Here is a 14,127-nt window from a genome sequence, read left to right on the forward strand (position 1 = left end):
TCAGTATTGCTTCTTTTATTATTGGTCCATAATTTACACAGGACGGGACCGAGTTTGACTTCCTGAACATCAGAGATCGAGCCGAGAGGTAGAAAAACCCCTTCAGAATAACACTAAAACCCTGAAAGAGAAACAAAAACATGATTTAGCAGATCAGCACATGGGGAAATATCATTTAGTGCATGAGAAAATAGTTCATAGTCTTTCAAATCAGAATGAAATGTTTTTTAACAGATGGTGACATTTTATTCAACTAAATGATCTTACAAAAAATATATATATATATTAAAATAATGGATGGATGAATGGATGGACGGACGGACGGACGGACAGACAGAACCATGGATGGATGGATGGATAGACAGACAGACAGGCAGACAGAACCATGGATGGATGGAACCATAGATGGATGGATAGATAGATAGAACCATAGATGGATGGATGGATGGATGGATGGATGGACGGACGGACGGACGGACAGACAGACAGACAGAACCATGGATGGACGGATGGATGGATAGACAGACAGACAGAACCATGGATGGATGGAACCATAGATAGATAGATAGATAGATGGATAGATAGAACCATAGATGGATGGATGGATGGATGGATGGACAGACGGACGGACAGACAGACAGACAGACAGAACCATGGATGAATGGATGGAACCATAGATGGATAGATAGATAGAACCATAGATGGATAGATAGAACCATAGATAGATAGATAGATAGAACTATGGATGGATGGATGTAACCATAGATAGATAGATAGATAGAACTATGGATGGATGGATGTAACCATAGATAGATAGATAGATAGAACTATGGATGGATGGATGTAACCATAGATAGATAGATAGATGGATAGATGGATGGATGGATAGAACCATAGATTGATAGATAAATAGAACCATAGATAGATAGAACCATGGATGGATGAATGGATAGAACCATGGATGGATGGATGGATGGATGGATGGATGGATGGATGGATGGATGGATGGATGGATGGATAGAACCATGGATGGATGGATGGATGGATAGATAGAACCATAGATAGATAGAACCATAGATAGAACCATAGATAGATAGAACCATAGATAGATAGATAGATAGAACCATGGATAGATAGATAGATAGATAGATAGATAGATAGATAGATAGATAGATAGATAGATAGATAGATAGATAGATAGATAGATAGATAGATAGATAGATAGATAGATAGATAGATAGATAGATAGATAGATAGATAGATAGATAGATAGATAGATAGATAGATTTGCAACATATTACATATTAATTGTATTATTCATTTTTATTAGATTTTTCCTAATCGAATACAACCTATTTTTCTTGAAATTAAGCCAAAATTAAGCTTAATTCAGAGATTAATTATTGCCATTTTCAATATAGAATAAAAATAATGCGAAGACTTCACAATAAAGTTTACTAAGATGAACAATCAATGCAGAATACATTTATTACAGTATTTGTTCATGTTTATTAATATTAGTTTATAAATCTATTTAACTTCCTAGGCCTTAGTGTCCTCATACGTGGACATCACATTTGAGCTCTGAAGTCGCTATTTAAAATACTTTGAATGTTTTATATTTTGTTACAGACATTCAGTGTCATCCTGCAACTGTTTTGCAGCATATCAAATGTCCCAAACACTATTTTCAGTGGTCCAAAATGAGAAAAAAAAAATGTTGTTTTTACTCTCTGTTAGTCAAAACATACAAAAATGTGCATGTATGTGTTATTAATGCATTAAATAAAAGAAATGAAGAGTATTTAATTTAATTACACAAAGGTGACTTTATTGTGTTTTATGTCAATTCTGACCACGAGTCCACATATATGGACATCAGTTTCTCTAAAAGTACATCATATCAAAAGATGATGCTTAGCTTTTTATTCTAATTAGGTTCCAATAAGCCCAAATAGCAAAGAGTAATAAAAAATGCATGTAAAAGACAGCTTGGGGCTTAAGAGGCTGTTTAACTCACTGCATTAAATGTTAACAGGCACAACTGTGGACTTTAATAATGCATTAATGTTGAACTATGATTAATAAATGCTGTACAAGACTATTCATACTTAGCTCATGCTAGTAAATGCATTAATTAATGAAACCTTATTGTGAAGTGTGACAAATAAAAAAGATAATGAAGACTTTAAGATCAATTCCTCACAGTTATGAGTTTGCATATTGCGAATTGTGAGACACAAACTAGTAATTGCATGAAGACTGCAAGTCTGAATAGAGCTTAATAGATGCAGTCATTGTTTTTAATCTAGTGGCATGAACATTAATTAGACATGTTAATGGCCAAAAGACCGTTCCTGCTTCTGCTGTATTTCTGCATGGATAAAAGCCCAGAAACACACCTCACAGAAGTGCTGCAGGCGGTCAGATTTTATCGATGCCCAGCTCCTCCGGCGTGGAGATGCCCAGCTCCTGCAGTGTGGGCTTCAGCTCCTGGATCACATACGGGTAGATCTCCTTATGAGGGCCAGATTTATCCTGACGAACGACAAGAGCAAAGCTGTGAGGATGAGCTTGAGCTTAAAGGGGACGAGATGTAAAGTGCGTCTCTGTTGTGTCTAGAGTGTGTGTGTTTGAGTTTGAGCTGAGAATAACACACAGATAATGTTCTCCAGCTCTCTGAAACTGATCCGTTTAGGCTTTGATCCTAATTGTGGCGTTTTGTTGACTGTCGCTTTAAACTCAAACGAGATCATGGAAACAGCACTAGTGTTGTGAGTGCTGGTCAGGTGTGCATGTGTGCTTCAGTGTGAGTCTATATCGCTCCTGTCGCTGCTTCATCTAAAACTCCCCATCTATAATCCTCTTAGTCTATGCTGACATTATCTTCAGCAGCTCAAACACTCTAATGGCTAATGGACAGACGGCTGCTTCTCACTCAGGGCTGCTGTTTATGCTAATGAGATGGAGAGATGGGACTAGTGGGCGGGGCTTTCCCCCTCTGATGACATGTACAAAGGGAGAATGTCAATCAAACTCATCAAGTCTGGTTATAATAAATACAATTAATTCATGTTGAGCATTAGAGGCTGGAGATATTCACACAAACAACTGGGTTTAAACCACATACAAGTCATTTTTGCATAATAGATCCTCTTTTACAAGAAACACACCACTTTTAAATGTCAATTGGCTGATTTTACAGCTCTAAAATATGTACTATACAATTTGCAATTCACCTCAATCTGCGTTTGGTGTAAACAATACATGATGTATTGTTGATTATTGGATAGATGTTTCCCTGATTGGGAAGCTTTACTTGGAGCAATGAAAATATAAATTGATTTTAGACCTACAAGACAATATTTCAGTAATTTTAAGACTTTCTAAGACCCCGAGGGCCCTCTGTGCTAACTATAAATGTTTAATTTACTTTAACAAATGAAAACCCAGTGTAAAGCATCAGCTGTTTTTCTCTGCGTGCGTGCGTTTCACACCTTGACGGCCTCGAGGATGCGGATGGCACTGGCCAGATCATTGAGCCGCCTGCAGGCCCTCAGAGCAGAGTCCAGGATCTTGGGCTCCGGAACCAGATCATACCCGATCAGAGTGTTCATACCTGCAGAGGAGGAGCAGAACATGAGGAAGTGAATACAATCAAATGCATGGTTACGACACAGATGTGAAGCACTGTTTTCAACACCGATCATAATCAGAAATATCTCTTGATCACCAAATACTCATATTAGACTGACTTCTGAAGGATCACATGACAGAAATAAATGACTTTACTGTATATATTCACATAGAACACTGAAAAAGCTGATTTCAAGTGTAATTAGGGGTTCAAGCACGAAGCGCTGAAACCCTATTGTATTTGATAAGATTTTTAGGGGTTCGAACGCAAAGCGCTAAAACCCTATTGTTTTTGTTAGGATTTTTATTATTATTATTATTAGGGGTTCAAGCGCAAAGCGCAGAAACCCTATTGTATTTGTTAAAGTTTTTATTATTGTTATTTTTCTGCCCTTGTTTTTATTGGCCAGACCAAACCGTAACGCCTAGAGAGCTGAAACTTGGTCAGATGGTAGTACTCCGGTACACTACATCCTGGTCAAAGATCAGCCAAATCGGACCATAGGTGGAGCTATGGTGCCAAAAATGAACATTTTACACATTTGTGGCCGCAATTTGTACACCAGTAGTCGTAGACTTTAAAAAAATCACATATTTGTAATCCCTGGGTCAGCCCGAACAAAAGTGGAGTGACTCAGATTTTCTCTACGTTGGACCGTTTTTCCGGTACATCGCGATTTGTCCGAAACCTACTTTTGCGAACTAGTGCTAGTTTTTTCGCTCAATCAGAACCAAACCTGTGTACAAATGTTCTCTGGACACTGAATATCAATAATTATTAAAAAAAAAAGTTGAAATTTTGATTTTCACGCAAAGCAGTATACTAAAACGTTCCATGCTAATTATAAGCTAAATGCTAATTGGAGCTATAACTTTAGGTGCCGCTACATAAGTAGCAATGGTCCTAAAAACATGCTAAAATGGCTTAAAAATGCAGTAAATGTGCTTCATTTACACACTTTTACAAGTTTGGTCCAAGCTTATCACTTAAATTATTTACGTTTCATTTTTTGTCCATCTTGGATGTTTTACACGTCTTAAAACCTATTATTTTTACTATTTTATCATTTTAGCCACTATAACGCAGACTTTTAATTGCCACCTACCAAATTTAACCACTAGATGTCAGCACAAGACCACTTATTATTTGTTCAGAACATTTGCTCACCTTTGTTTTTCACATTTTCTTTGACATGAATACGCTCACTCAAAATGTTCATTAAAGATTTGTCAATATGGAAACACCGAAGTTGCTTTTTTGGAGTGTTTAATCAAACATTTGTTAGCTCAATCTATAAACTCTAACACTCTTATCATACGTTTCATTGCCGAATAAATTACTTACAGAATTCCCAACTGCTAATTAACCTTACGCTGCTGAAATGCTTGAACCCCGTTAACTGCTGCTTGCAGCTATATTTATATTTGTTTTTTTGATTTAATAAATGCAGTAGAGATATAAAAGTTATGTGCATGAGGAATAGATATCGGTGTGTGATGTCCTCACTTCTCAAAAAGCTTGTAAATCACACAAAATAAGTGTGGGTTGGTTTAAGGGGTTGGGTGGGGTTAGCGCAGGGGTGCCAAACTCAGTTCCTGGAGGGCCGCAGCTCTGCACTGTTTAGTTCCAACCCAACTCTAACACACTTACCTGCAGGTTTCAAACAAGCCTGATGGACTCAATTAGTTTGGTCAAGTGTGTTTAATTAGGACTGGAACTAAACTGTGCTGAGCTGCGGCCCTCCAGGAACTGAGTTTGACAACTGCGGGTTAGGGCAATAGATAATACAGTTTGTATTGTAGAAAAACAATGAAAACCTATGGATTGTACCCACAATAAAAAAAACAAAGTGTGTGTGTGTCTGTGTGAGTATATGTGTGTATGAGAGAGTGAAATTTGCGTTAACAAGCAGGAGGACAGGTGTACCTAATCAAGTGGCCGGTGAGTGTGTGTGTATATATGTATATATATATATATGTATATATATATATATATATATATATATATATATATATATATATATATATATATATGTATATATATATATATATGTATATATATGTATATATATATATGTATATATATATATATATATATGTATATATGTATATATATATATATATATGTATATGTATATATATATATATATATATATATATATATATATATATATATATATATATATATATATATATATATATACGTGTGTGTGTGTGTGTGAGTGTGTTTGACCTTTGCGCAGCTCCCAGGAGTCCAGGTCTGGTTTGCTGAAGTACGTCACCCAGCGGGAGTCAAACTCTTCATCCGTCTCCACTTTAGCATGAGAGTAACATCTGACAGCCAGAGGAGCTGGGAGAACACAGCAAACACACATTTAGAGAGAAAATAAATAAGCGTTACCCATTTTCCCCAAGTCTAATACTCCCATCTTCAACAGGAGACACATTAGAATCCATATTTAAAAAATCATAGTCTGGCCCTGCCGTATTTTAATGAAATACTCCTTAACGATCATCTGAAATGTGTATTCGTTCACAGAACATTATTTCTGAATAACACTTAGTATGGTAGTTTAATTGCTGATATGCTTTAATAAGCACAGACCATAATAAGTCTGCTGTTAAACCTTGACATTAATGCATATCTGTTGTTCTCCCCGTGTTGGCGTGGGTTTCCTTCGGGTGCTCTGGTTTCCCCCACAGTCCAAACACATGTGCTATAGGGGAATTGATTAACTAAATTGGCCGTAGTGTATTTGTGTAGGCTTGGGCGGTAATACGGTATACTGTGGCATCTAAAAATAGCAACGTGTCAGTTTTAATACCGTTATACCGTCATATAAAACAATGCATTTAAATAGGAGACAAGCCAACAGTTTGGTGACGCAGTCTGAGTCTTACATCATAATTTCTTTATTATGCACAGTAATACTGGATACAGAGGTATAATAGGGAGGAGGTTTGACGGTATCAAAATTTGGATACCGCCCAAGCCTATGTGTGTGTGTGTGTGTGTGTGTGTGTGTGTGTGTGTGTGTGTGTGTGTGTGTGTGTGTGAGAGAATAAGTGTGTATGGGTGTTTCACAGTACTGGATTGGGATGGAAGGGTATCCCCTTTGTAAAACATATTCTGGAATAGTTGGTGGGTCATTCCGCTGTAGCGAACCCCTGATAAATAAGGGATTAAGTCGAAGGAAAATGAATGAATGCAAATCTGTTATACTGAAGAATCAACATTATTTTGCATAGTAATTTCCACTGAAGTTACTTGAAGAGTTAAAGTAAATATTTTACTTGCATCTAATATGCTTTTGGATTAGATAAAATGCAAACACCAAATCTTTTACATAAAACATATTTTTTTTTATAATTGTTAAGGGAGCATTTTCACAAACACCAAGCTGAAGAACTACAATATGTCAAAACAATACAAAATAAAAGCTTAATAAAGCCAAAAAAACCTAAATAAAACATTAAAGATGTAAACTGATCTTTTATCTGAAAGCGGAATAAATAAGACTTCCATTAGCATTTGGTTTAAGACGGACAAAGTTAATACAAAATATTAGAAATTCTGGAATCAAGCAGGATTCAAACTAATCAAAACATGAAGAAAATCTCATTTAAAGTTGTCTAAATTAAGCAATAAATTCTTAATCTTAACAATAAATAAAATAATCAGAAATCAAGTTTGATATATTTGTATGGAAATAACATTCTTAATATTCTGTTTATTTTAGTAACACTTTAGAATAATGGTCCATTAGTTAGTGTATTTCCTAAAATTAAGTATGAATAATCTTGTAAAGAAATTTAATAATAACAGTTCAACATTTACTAATGCACTACTAAACTATAAAGTAGTGCTTTTTAACATTATTACTTAAATACAATTCAAGAGTTCACACTTAGATACTGCTTGATAATAATAGCAGGTTTGTCATGCTGTCCCGGGTGAGAACCCTGAGCTCGGAGATAATTCAGCCCAGAGATCCCGCCTGGTCAATGAGCATGTAAGGGGTGTTCGAGTTCAGGTAGTTCTCGAGAGTTCCCCCTGACAAAGGAGGAAAAGGGGGAGATGGGGGGTTTCTTCGGAAAACGAAGATAAGGGAGTAGTTTTAGACAGGCTACTTATAGTGACTTTGGATTAATCTGATTGGCTTACTAATGATTAAAGATGAGAGATCAGTGGGATCAATCATATCACGTGCTCCTCTCGAAATTAGTTTGTCAAACTTCACTTAATGAACAATAACAAAGATAAATATTGCTATATATTATTATTGTTATTAATTAATAAATGTGTAATTAATTGTTTGTTCATGTTAGTACATGCATTAACTAATAAAGCATTATTTTAAAAGTGTTACTATTAATTTGACATTAAAGATTACTCAATAAGTTTGTCTCACACAATGTTGGCTATTGACAAAAATAGACCTGCGCGACTTAATCAGGATCACGAATAGAGTGAAGTCATGACACAGCGCCTACACTGTTTACCATGCTAATTCAGATATGAAATCGTATATAAGTATGACTTCAGAACCACATTAGCACTATTTAATTGACTTTGAACAATGTTGTATAAAGCCAACTTTACCTCAATCAAATGCAAATGAAAATCCGTCCTGCACGTGACCTGTCGCAGGTGTGACTGAAGGTTGAGGGTTCAGTGTGTGTGATGTGGGTCATTACAAGGACAAACACGCACATAAAAACAAATAAACACTCACACCAACACAAACTCCTCAATCTCACACACACGGAGGTGACTGAATGCAGAAAATCAATGAGAGCTCAATGACACTGTCGGCGCGCTGCGGATCTGTGTGAGTGAGTGAGTGAGTGTGTAATTTAAGGATCTTCCGCATCAGTGTGTGTGTGTGTTTGATTACCTGTCTGAGCGGCTCTGGTTCGGCTCAAACCGATAAAACCGCGCAGAACCGCCGCTGAAATCATCCTGAAGCTCCGGTGACCGATCAGAGAAAACTGCAGGACACGGCGCGCGCAGATGACGTCAAACGCACAGCGGGACGATGCACAAAAGGAGGGCGGGCCGATGGCTTTTTTTTTTTTACATTTTTGACAATGCTGTGCAATTGTTATATGTATGATTATGATTACAACAAGATATTTATCTTTTTACTTATTTTAGATTTATTATAACGCTAATTATGTTAATATTATTTTAAACATGGTATTAAAGGGCTAGTTCACGCAAAAATGAAAATTTACTCACTATTTACACACACACACACACACACACACAAGTGGTTCCAAACCTTTACGAGTTTCTTTATTCTGTTGAACACAAATAAAGCTATACTGAAGAAAGCTGAAAACCGGTAATCATTGACTTACATAATAGGAAAACAAAATACCAAAGAAGTCAACAGTTACATTTTTTTAGCATTTTTCAAAATATCTTCTGTGTTCAACAGAATAAAGAAACTCGATTTTGTTTTGAACAAGTGCAAGCTGAGTAAATGATGACAGAATGTTCAGTTTTGGTTGAACTGTCTCTTTAATGCGTATTTATTACTATTATTATTATTATTATTATCATTATTATTAATATTATTATTTGTATTTTCGGTTGAGAACAACTATTTTCCTTCTTTTCCTTTTTATTTACGCTTAATTAAGCTTGTTAAATCTGCGGTCTGTGTTGTAGATGCAGCGCTGAAGCTCCAGATGGCAGCAGAAACACAGAAACGCGCGGGAAACTCAGGTTGTGACGTCACTCGCTGTAAAACTAAATTAAAAGCTTGAGTTGTTCTTCAGCACAAAGTGAAGCTACAGAACAACGAAAGCATCTCAGTAAAGAATAAATCCATTTTTTATAGGAATTGGCATGAAAAAGATATGAATTATCTTGGTGATTTACTTGAGGGAGCTTTATTCATATGGTGATTTTATGGTTAAATATTACCATACCTAATGGCCTTGCTCACTTAATGAAATGCCACTTGTCATTTGAAGTGATTGTTAAAAACAGAGACAAAGTTTAGTTGAAGACAAATGCATTTACAACCTAAAATGTAGAAATAAAAATAGAAGAAATGTGTTTCAGTCAAAGAAATGAAATCACACCCTACTGAAAAATCCAGCTTAAACCAGCCTAGGCTAGTTAGTTGGTTTTAGCTGGATAACCAGCCTAGTTTTAGAGGGGTTTTGGCCATTTTCAGGCTGGTTTCCAGCTATTTTCCAGCCTGACCAGCTAGGACCAGGCTGAAAATGGCTGGAAACCAGCCTGGAAATGGCCAAAACCCCTCTAAAACCAGGCTGGTCAACCAGACTAGGCTGGTTTAAGCTGTTTTTTTTCAGTAGGGCGAAAATTTCTTTGGAATTCTCTAACAGATAAAATTAACTGGAAAAAAACATACATTTAAAAGTGTTACACAATATCTACATCACAGATGAGATTGTCTCTAAATTCGGTAATCCTAACTCAAATGGAGTCTTCTGTAACTCAAGCATCGAATCTGTAACACGGGGAGTGACAGAAACAACTGAGGTTAGGATCCACGTGCAGGTTTATTCGTTGTCAGAGAAGCAATGGTCAACAGGTGCAAACAGATGTATATAGGCAGTCCAGAATCATAAACAGTCACAGGCGAGAGGTCGGAAGGCAGGCGGCAGACAAGGATAACTCTGAACAAGGCTAGGGTAAATACACGGTAAAACAAGACAAAGGAAACGCGTTGTAAAGTCACTATACAGTAGACAAGACTCGGCAAAGGCATGGAGTGAGTGAGATGTATAAATAGTGTGTGTAATCAGTCTTGGAAGTTGCAACAGCTGTGGGAGTCTAATCAATGGAAATGGGGAAGCATGTGTGTGTGTGAACAGAGTGCATGTGTGAATATGTAGTCCATGAATGGCGGATTTGTAGTCCATGTGTGAGAGAACCAGCGATCTGGGAGTATGATCGCTGGTGATCGTGACAGAGCCCCCCCTCTAAGAGTGGCTTCCAGACACTCCTAAAACTGATCAGGCGGGAGGTGGAGCGGAGGCGGAAGAGGGGGAGGGATGGAGGGCCAGGACCATGTAGAGGAGGAGGCCCTGGATCGTGGAGCTGCGGAGGGCCTGGAGCTGCGGAGGGCCTGGAGCTGCGGAGGGCCTGGAGCTGCGGAGGGCCTGGAGCTGCGGAGGGCCTGGAGCTGCGGAGGGCCTGGAGCTGCGGAGGGCCTGGAGCTGCGGAGGGCCTGGAGCGTGGAGCTGAGGAAGGCCTGGAGCGTGGAGCTGAGGAAGGCCTGGAGCGTGGAGCTGAGGAAGGCCTGGAGCGTGGAGCTGAGGAAGGCCTGGAGCGTGGAGCTGAGGAAGGCCTGGAGAGTGAAGCTGAGGAGGGCCTGGAGCATGGAGCTGAGGAGGCCCTGGATCATGGAGCTGAGGAGGCCCTGGATCATGGAGCTGAAGTGGCCCTGGATCATGGAGCTGCGGAGGGCCTGGAGAGTGGAGCTGCGGAGGGCCTGGAGCGTGGAGCTGCGGAGGGCCTGGAGCGTGGAGCTGCGGAGGGCCTGGAGCGTGGAGCTGCGGAGGGCCTGGAGCGTGGAGCTGCGGAGGGCCTGGAGCGTGGAGCTGAGGAAGGCCTGGAGCGTGGAGCTGAGGAAGGCCTGGAGCGTGGAGCTGAGGAAGGCCTGGAGAGTGGAGCTGAGGAAGGCCTGGAGAGTGGAGCTGAGGAGGGCCTGGAGCATGGAGCTGAGGAAGGCCTGGAGCATGGAGCTGAGGAAGGCCTGGAGAGTGAAGCTGCGGAATGCCTGGGGCACAGAGCTGCGGAGGGTCTGGGGCATGGAGCTGCAGAGAGCCTGGAGCCTTACTTTCAGCAGACATTGGCGGGTCATATGAACCTGGTGGCCATTCAGGGAGCGCAGGCGGCGGCCATTCAGAAAGCTCAGGCGGAGTTGGCAGCCATTCAGGAAGCGCAGGCGGCGGCGGCCATTCAGGGAGCTCAGGCGGCGGCGGCCATTCAGGGAGCTCAGGCGGCGGCGGCGGCCATTCAGGGAGCTCAGGCGGCGGCGGCGGCCATTCAGGGAGCTCAGGCGGCGGCGGCGGCCATTCAGGGAGCTCAGGCGGCGGCGGCGGCCATTCAGGGAGCTCAGGCGGCGGCGGCGGCCATTCAGGGAGCTCAGGCGGCAGCGGCGGCCATTCAGGGAGCTCAGGCGGCAGCGGCGGCCATTCAGGGAGCTCAGGCGGCAGCGGCGGCCATTCAGGGAGCTCAGGCGGCAGCGGCGGCCATTCAGGGAGCTCAGGCGGCAGCGGCGGCCATTCAGGGAGCTCAGACGGCAGCTCTGGAGGATCTGGCAGCTCTGGAGGATCTGGCAGCTCTGGAGGATCTGGCAGCTCTGGAGGATCTGGCAGCTCTGGAGGATCTGGCAGCTCTGGAGGATCTGGCAGCTCTGGAGGATCTGGCAGCTCTGGAGGATCTGGCAGCTCTGGAGGATCTGGCAGCTCTGGAGGATCTGGCAGCTCTGGAGGATCTGGCAGCTCTGGAGGATCTGGCAGCTCTGGAGGATCTGGCAGCTCTGGCAGTGACTGAGGATCTGGGAGCTCCGGAGGATCTGGCAGCTCTGGTAGTACTGGTGGCAGTGGCTCTGGCAGTGGTTCTGGCAGCTCTGGTAGCAGTGGCTCAGGCAGTGGCTCTGGCGATGGTTTTTCAGGAACTGGAACTATGGCAGGAACAAAGGCAGGAACAGACTCGGAACAGGAAACCATCTTGTGAGCCGGAGAACTGGAAGCAGCCATCTTGTGAGCTGGAGGACTGGAAGCGGCCATTTTGTGAGCTGGAGGACTGGAAGCGGCCATCTTGTGAGCTGGGGAACTGGAGGCGACCATCTTGTGAGCAGGAGGACTAGAAGCAGCCATCTTGTGAGTTGGAGGACTGGAAGCGGCCATTTTGTGAGCTTGAGGACTGGAAGCGGCCATCTTGTGAGCTGGGGAACTGGAGGCGACCATCTTGTGAGCAGGAGACAGGAGTATGGGTGTTGCCAGCATAATGGTGTTAATGTTTTTGGCAGCAAGCCCCATTGTTGGTGGGTCTTGCGGTCCTTTGCCCCCCCCAAAAAAATATTTAGGGGTCTCCTCCACCTCGCCCACGGTGAAGGGGGACCCACTTAGTTGTAGTGCAGTATCAATGTAATTTTCTAAAGTCCCATGGGGTTCATGCAAAGGCATAGTGGAATACAGGGGCTCAGAAAGTCCTCCACGGAAGAAAATCAAACACAACTCACTCATAGATGTTAGGTGTGCCAGTTCGATGAATTCCTCCACGTACTCCTCAATAGACCGGGCTTCCTGACGAAGACGCATTATTGCGATACCCGCTGGATCCATGTCTCGGCCGAGTCTTCTGTAACACGGGGAGTGACAGAAACAACTGAGGTTAGGATCCACGTGCAGGTTTATTCGTTGTCAGAGAAGCAATGGTCAACACAGGTGCAAACTGATGTATATAGGCAGTCCAGAATCATAAACAGTCACAGGCGAGAGGTCGGAAGGCAGGCGGCAGACAAGGATAACTCAGTGAACAAGGCTAGGGTAAATACACGGTAAACAAGACAAAGGAAACGCGTTGTAAAGTCACTATACAGTAGACAAGACTCGGCAAAGGCATGGAGTGAGTGAGATGTATAAATAGTGTGTGTAATCAGTCTTGGAAGTTGCAACAGCTGTGGGAGTCTAATCAATGGAAATGGGGAAGCATGTGTGTGTGTGAACAGAGTGCATGTGTGAATATGTAGTCCATGAATGGCGGATTTGTAGTCCATGTGTGAGAGAACCAGCGATCTGGGAGTATGATCGCTGGTGATCGTGACAGAATCAATTGATCATATATTTGTCAAATGCTCACATGTTAATGTGTTTTGGTCAGATTTATCCATCTATTTTTCATCAAAATGTAAGTTTAACAATGATTTTTCCATGTGTGATGTTGCTTTTCTCATGACAAACATAACATAAAATTAATAGGCAATTTATTTATTGTACTGGGTAAATATGATATTCACAAATGTACATTTTCTTCATCATTATCTAAGTTGCAGAATTTTCTTTGTGGCTTAAATTGTTTAATTACTACTTTACAAAATGTTTACAGGAAAAAAAAGTGTTAAAACTGTGAAAATGTATAAGGACTTTGTAAATATTGTTTAGTTTGATAATTTGCCTCTGTACTCTGCTTTTTTGTGTATCATCTTATTTTATTATATTTTATTATTGTTAATAGTTTTACTTGTTTATTATTGCACTTCATGCCCTCCATTGGGGCGAGGTAGGTAGTAGGTAGTGCTGTTGCCTCACAGCAAGAAGGTCGCTGGTTCGAGCCTCGGCTGGGTAAATTGGTGTTTCTGTGTGGAGTTTGCATGTTCTCCCCGTGTTGGTGTGGGATTCCTCCTGGTGCTCCGGTTTCCCCCACAGTCCATGCGGTACAGGTGAATTGGGTAGGCTAAATTGTCCCTAGAGTATGAGTGTGAGTGTGTATGGGTGTTT

The 14,127-nt window shown here is 41.2% G+C and overlaps 1 protein-coding gene across 1 annotated transcript; it reads right to left on the reverse strand.

Moving 5' to 3' along the window:
- LOC130245555 (cytochrome c oxidase subunit 5A, mitochondrial) lies at positions 1–8,663 on the reverse strand. Its single transcript, XM_056478286.1, has 5 exons — positions 8,535–8,663; positions 5,870–5,986; positions 3,498–3,619; positions 2,403–2,538; positions 1–121 (listed from the first exon to the last, which is right to left on the reverse strand). Exons 1-4 carry the CDS (start codon positions 8,596–8,598, stop codon positions 2,425–2,427), a joined length of 417 nt encoding a protein of 138 aa, XP_056334261.1. The 5' UTR covers positions 8,599–8,663; the 3' UTR covers positions 1–121; positions 2,403–2,424.
- Between the last annotated feature and the right edge of the window lie 5,464 nt (positions 8,664–14,127).

The sequence above is a fragment of the Danio aesculapii genome, chromosome 18, assembly GCF_903798145.1.
Source record: "Danio aesculapii chromosome 18, fDanAes4.1, whole genome shotgun sequence".
Taxonomy (NCBI): Eukaryota; Metazoa; Chordata; class Actinopteri; order Cypriniformes; family Danionidae; genus Danio; species Danio aesculapii.

Coding starts and splice junctions, on each gene's coding strand:
- LOC130245555 (XM_056478286.1), bottom strand. CDS start 8,598: ATGATTTCAGCGGCGGTTCTGCGCGGTTTTATCGGTTTGAGCCGAACC. Junction 5,987..8,534: donor AACCAGAGCCGCTCAGACAG/GTAATCAAACAC, acceptor GTGTTCTCCCAG/CTCCTCTGGCTGTCAGATGT. Junction 2,539..3,497: donor GCATCCTCGAGGCCGTCAAG/GTGTGAAACGCA, acceptor GTCGTTCGTCAG/GATAAATCTGGCCCTCATAA.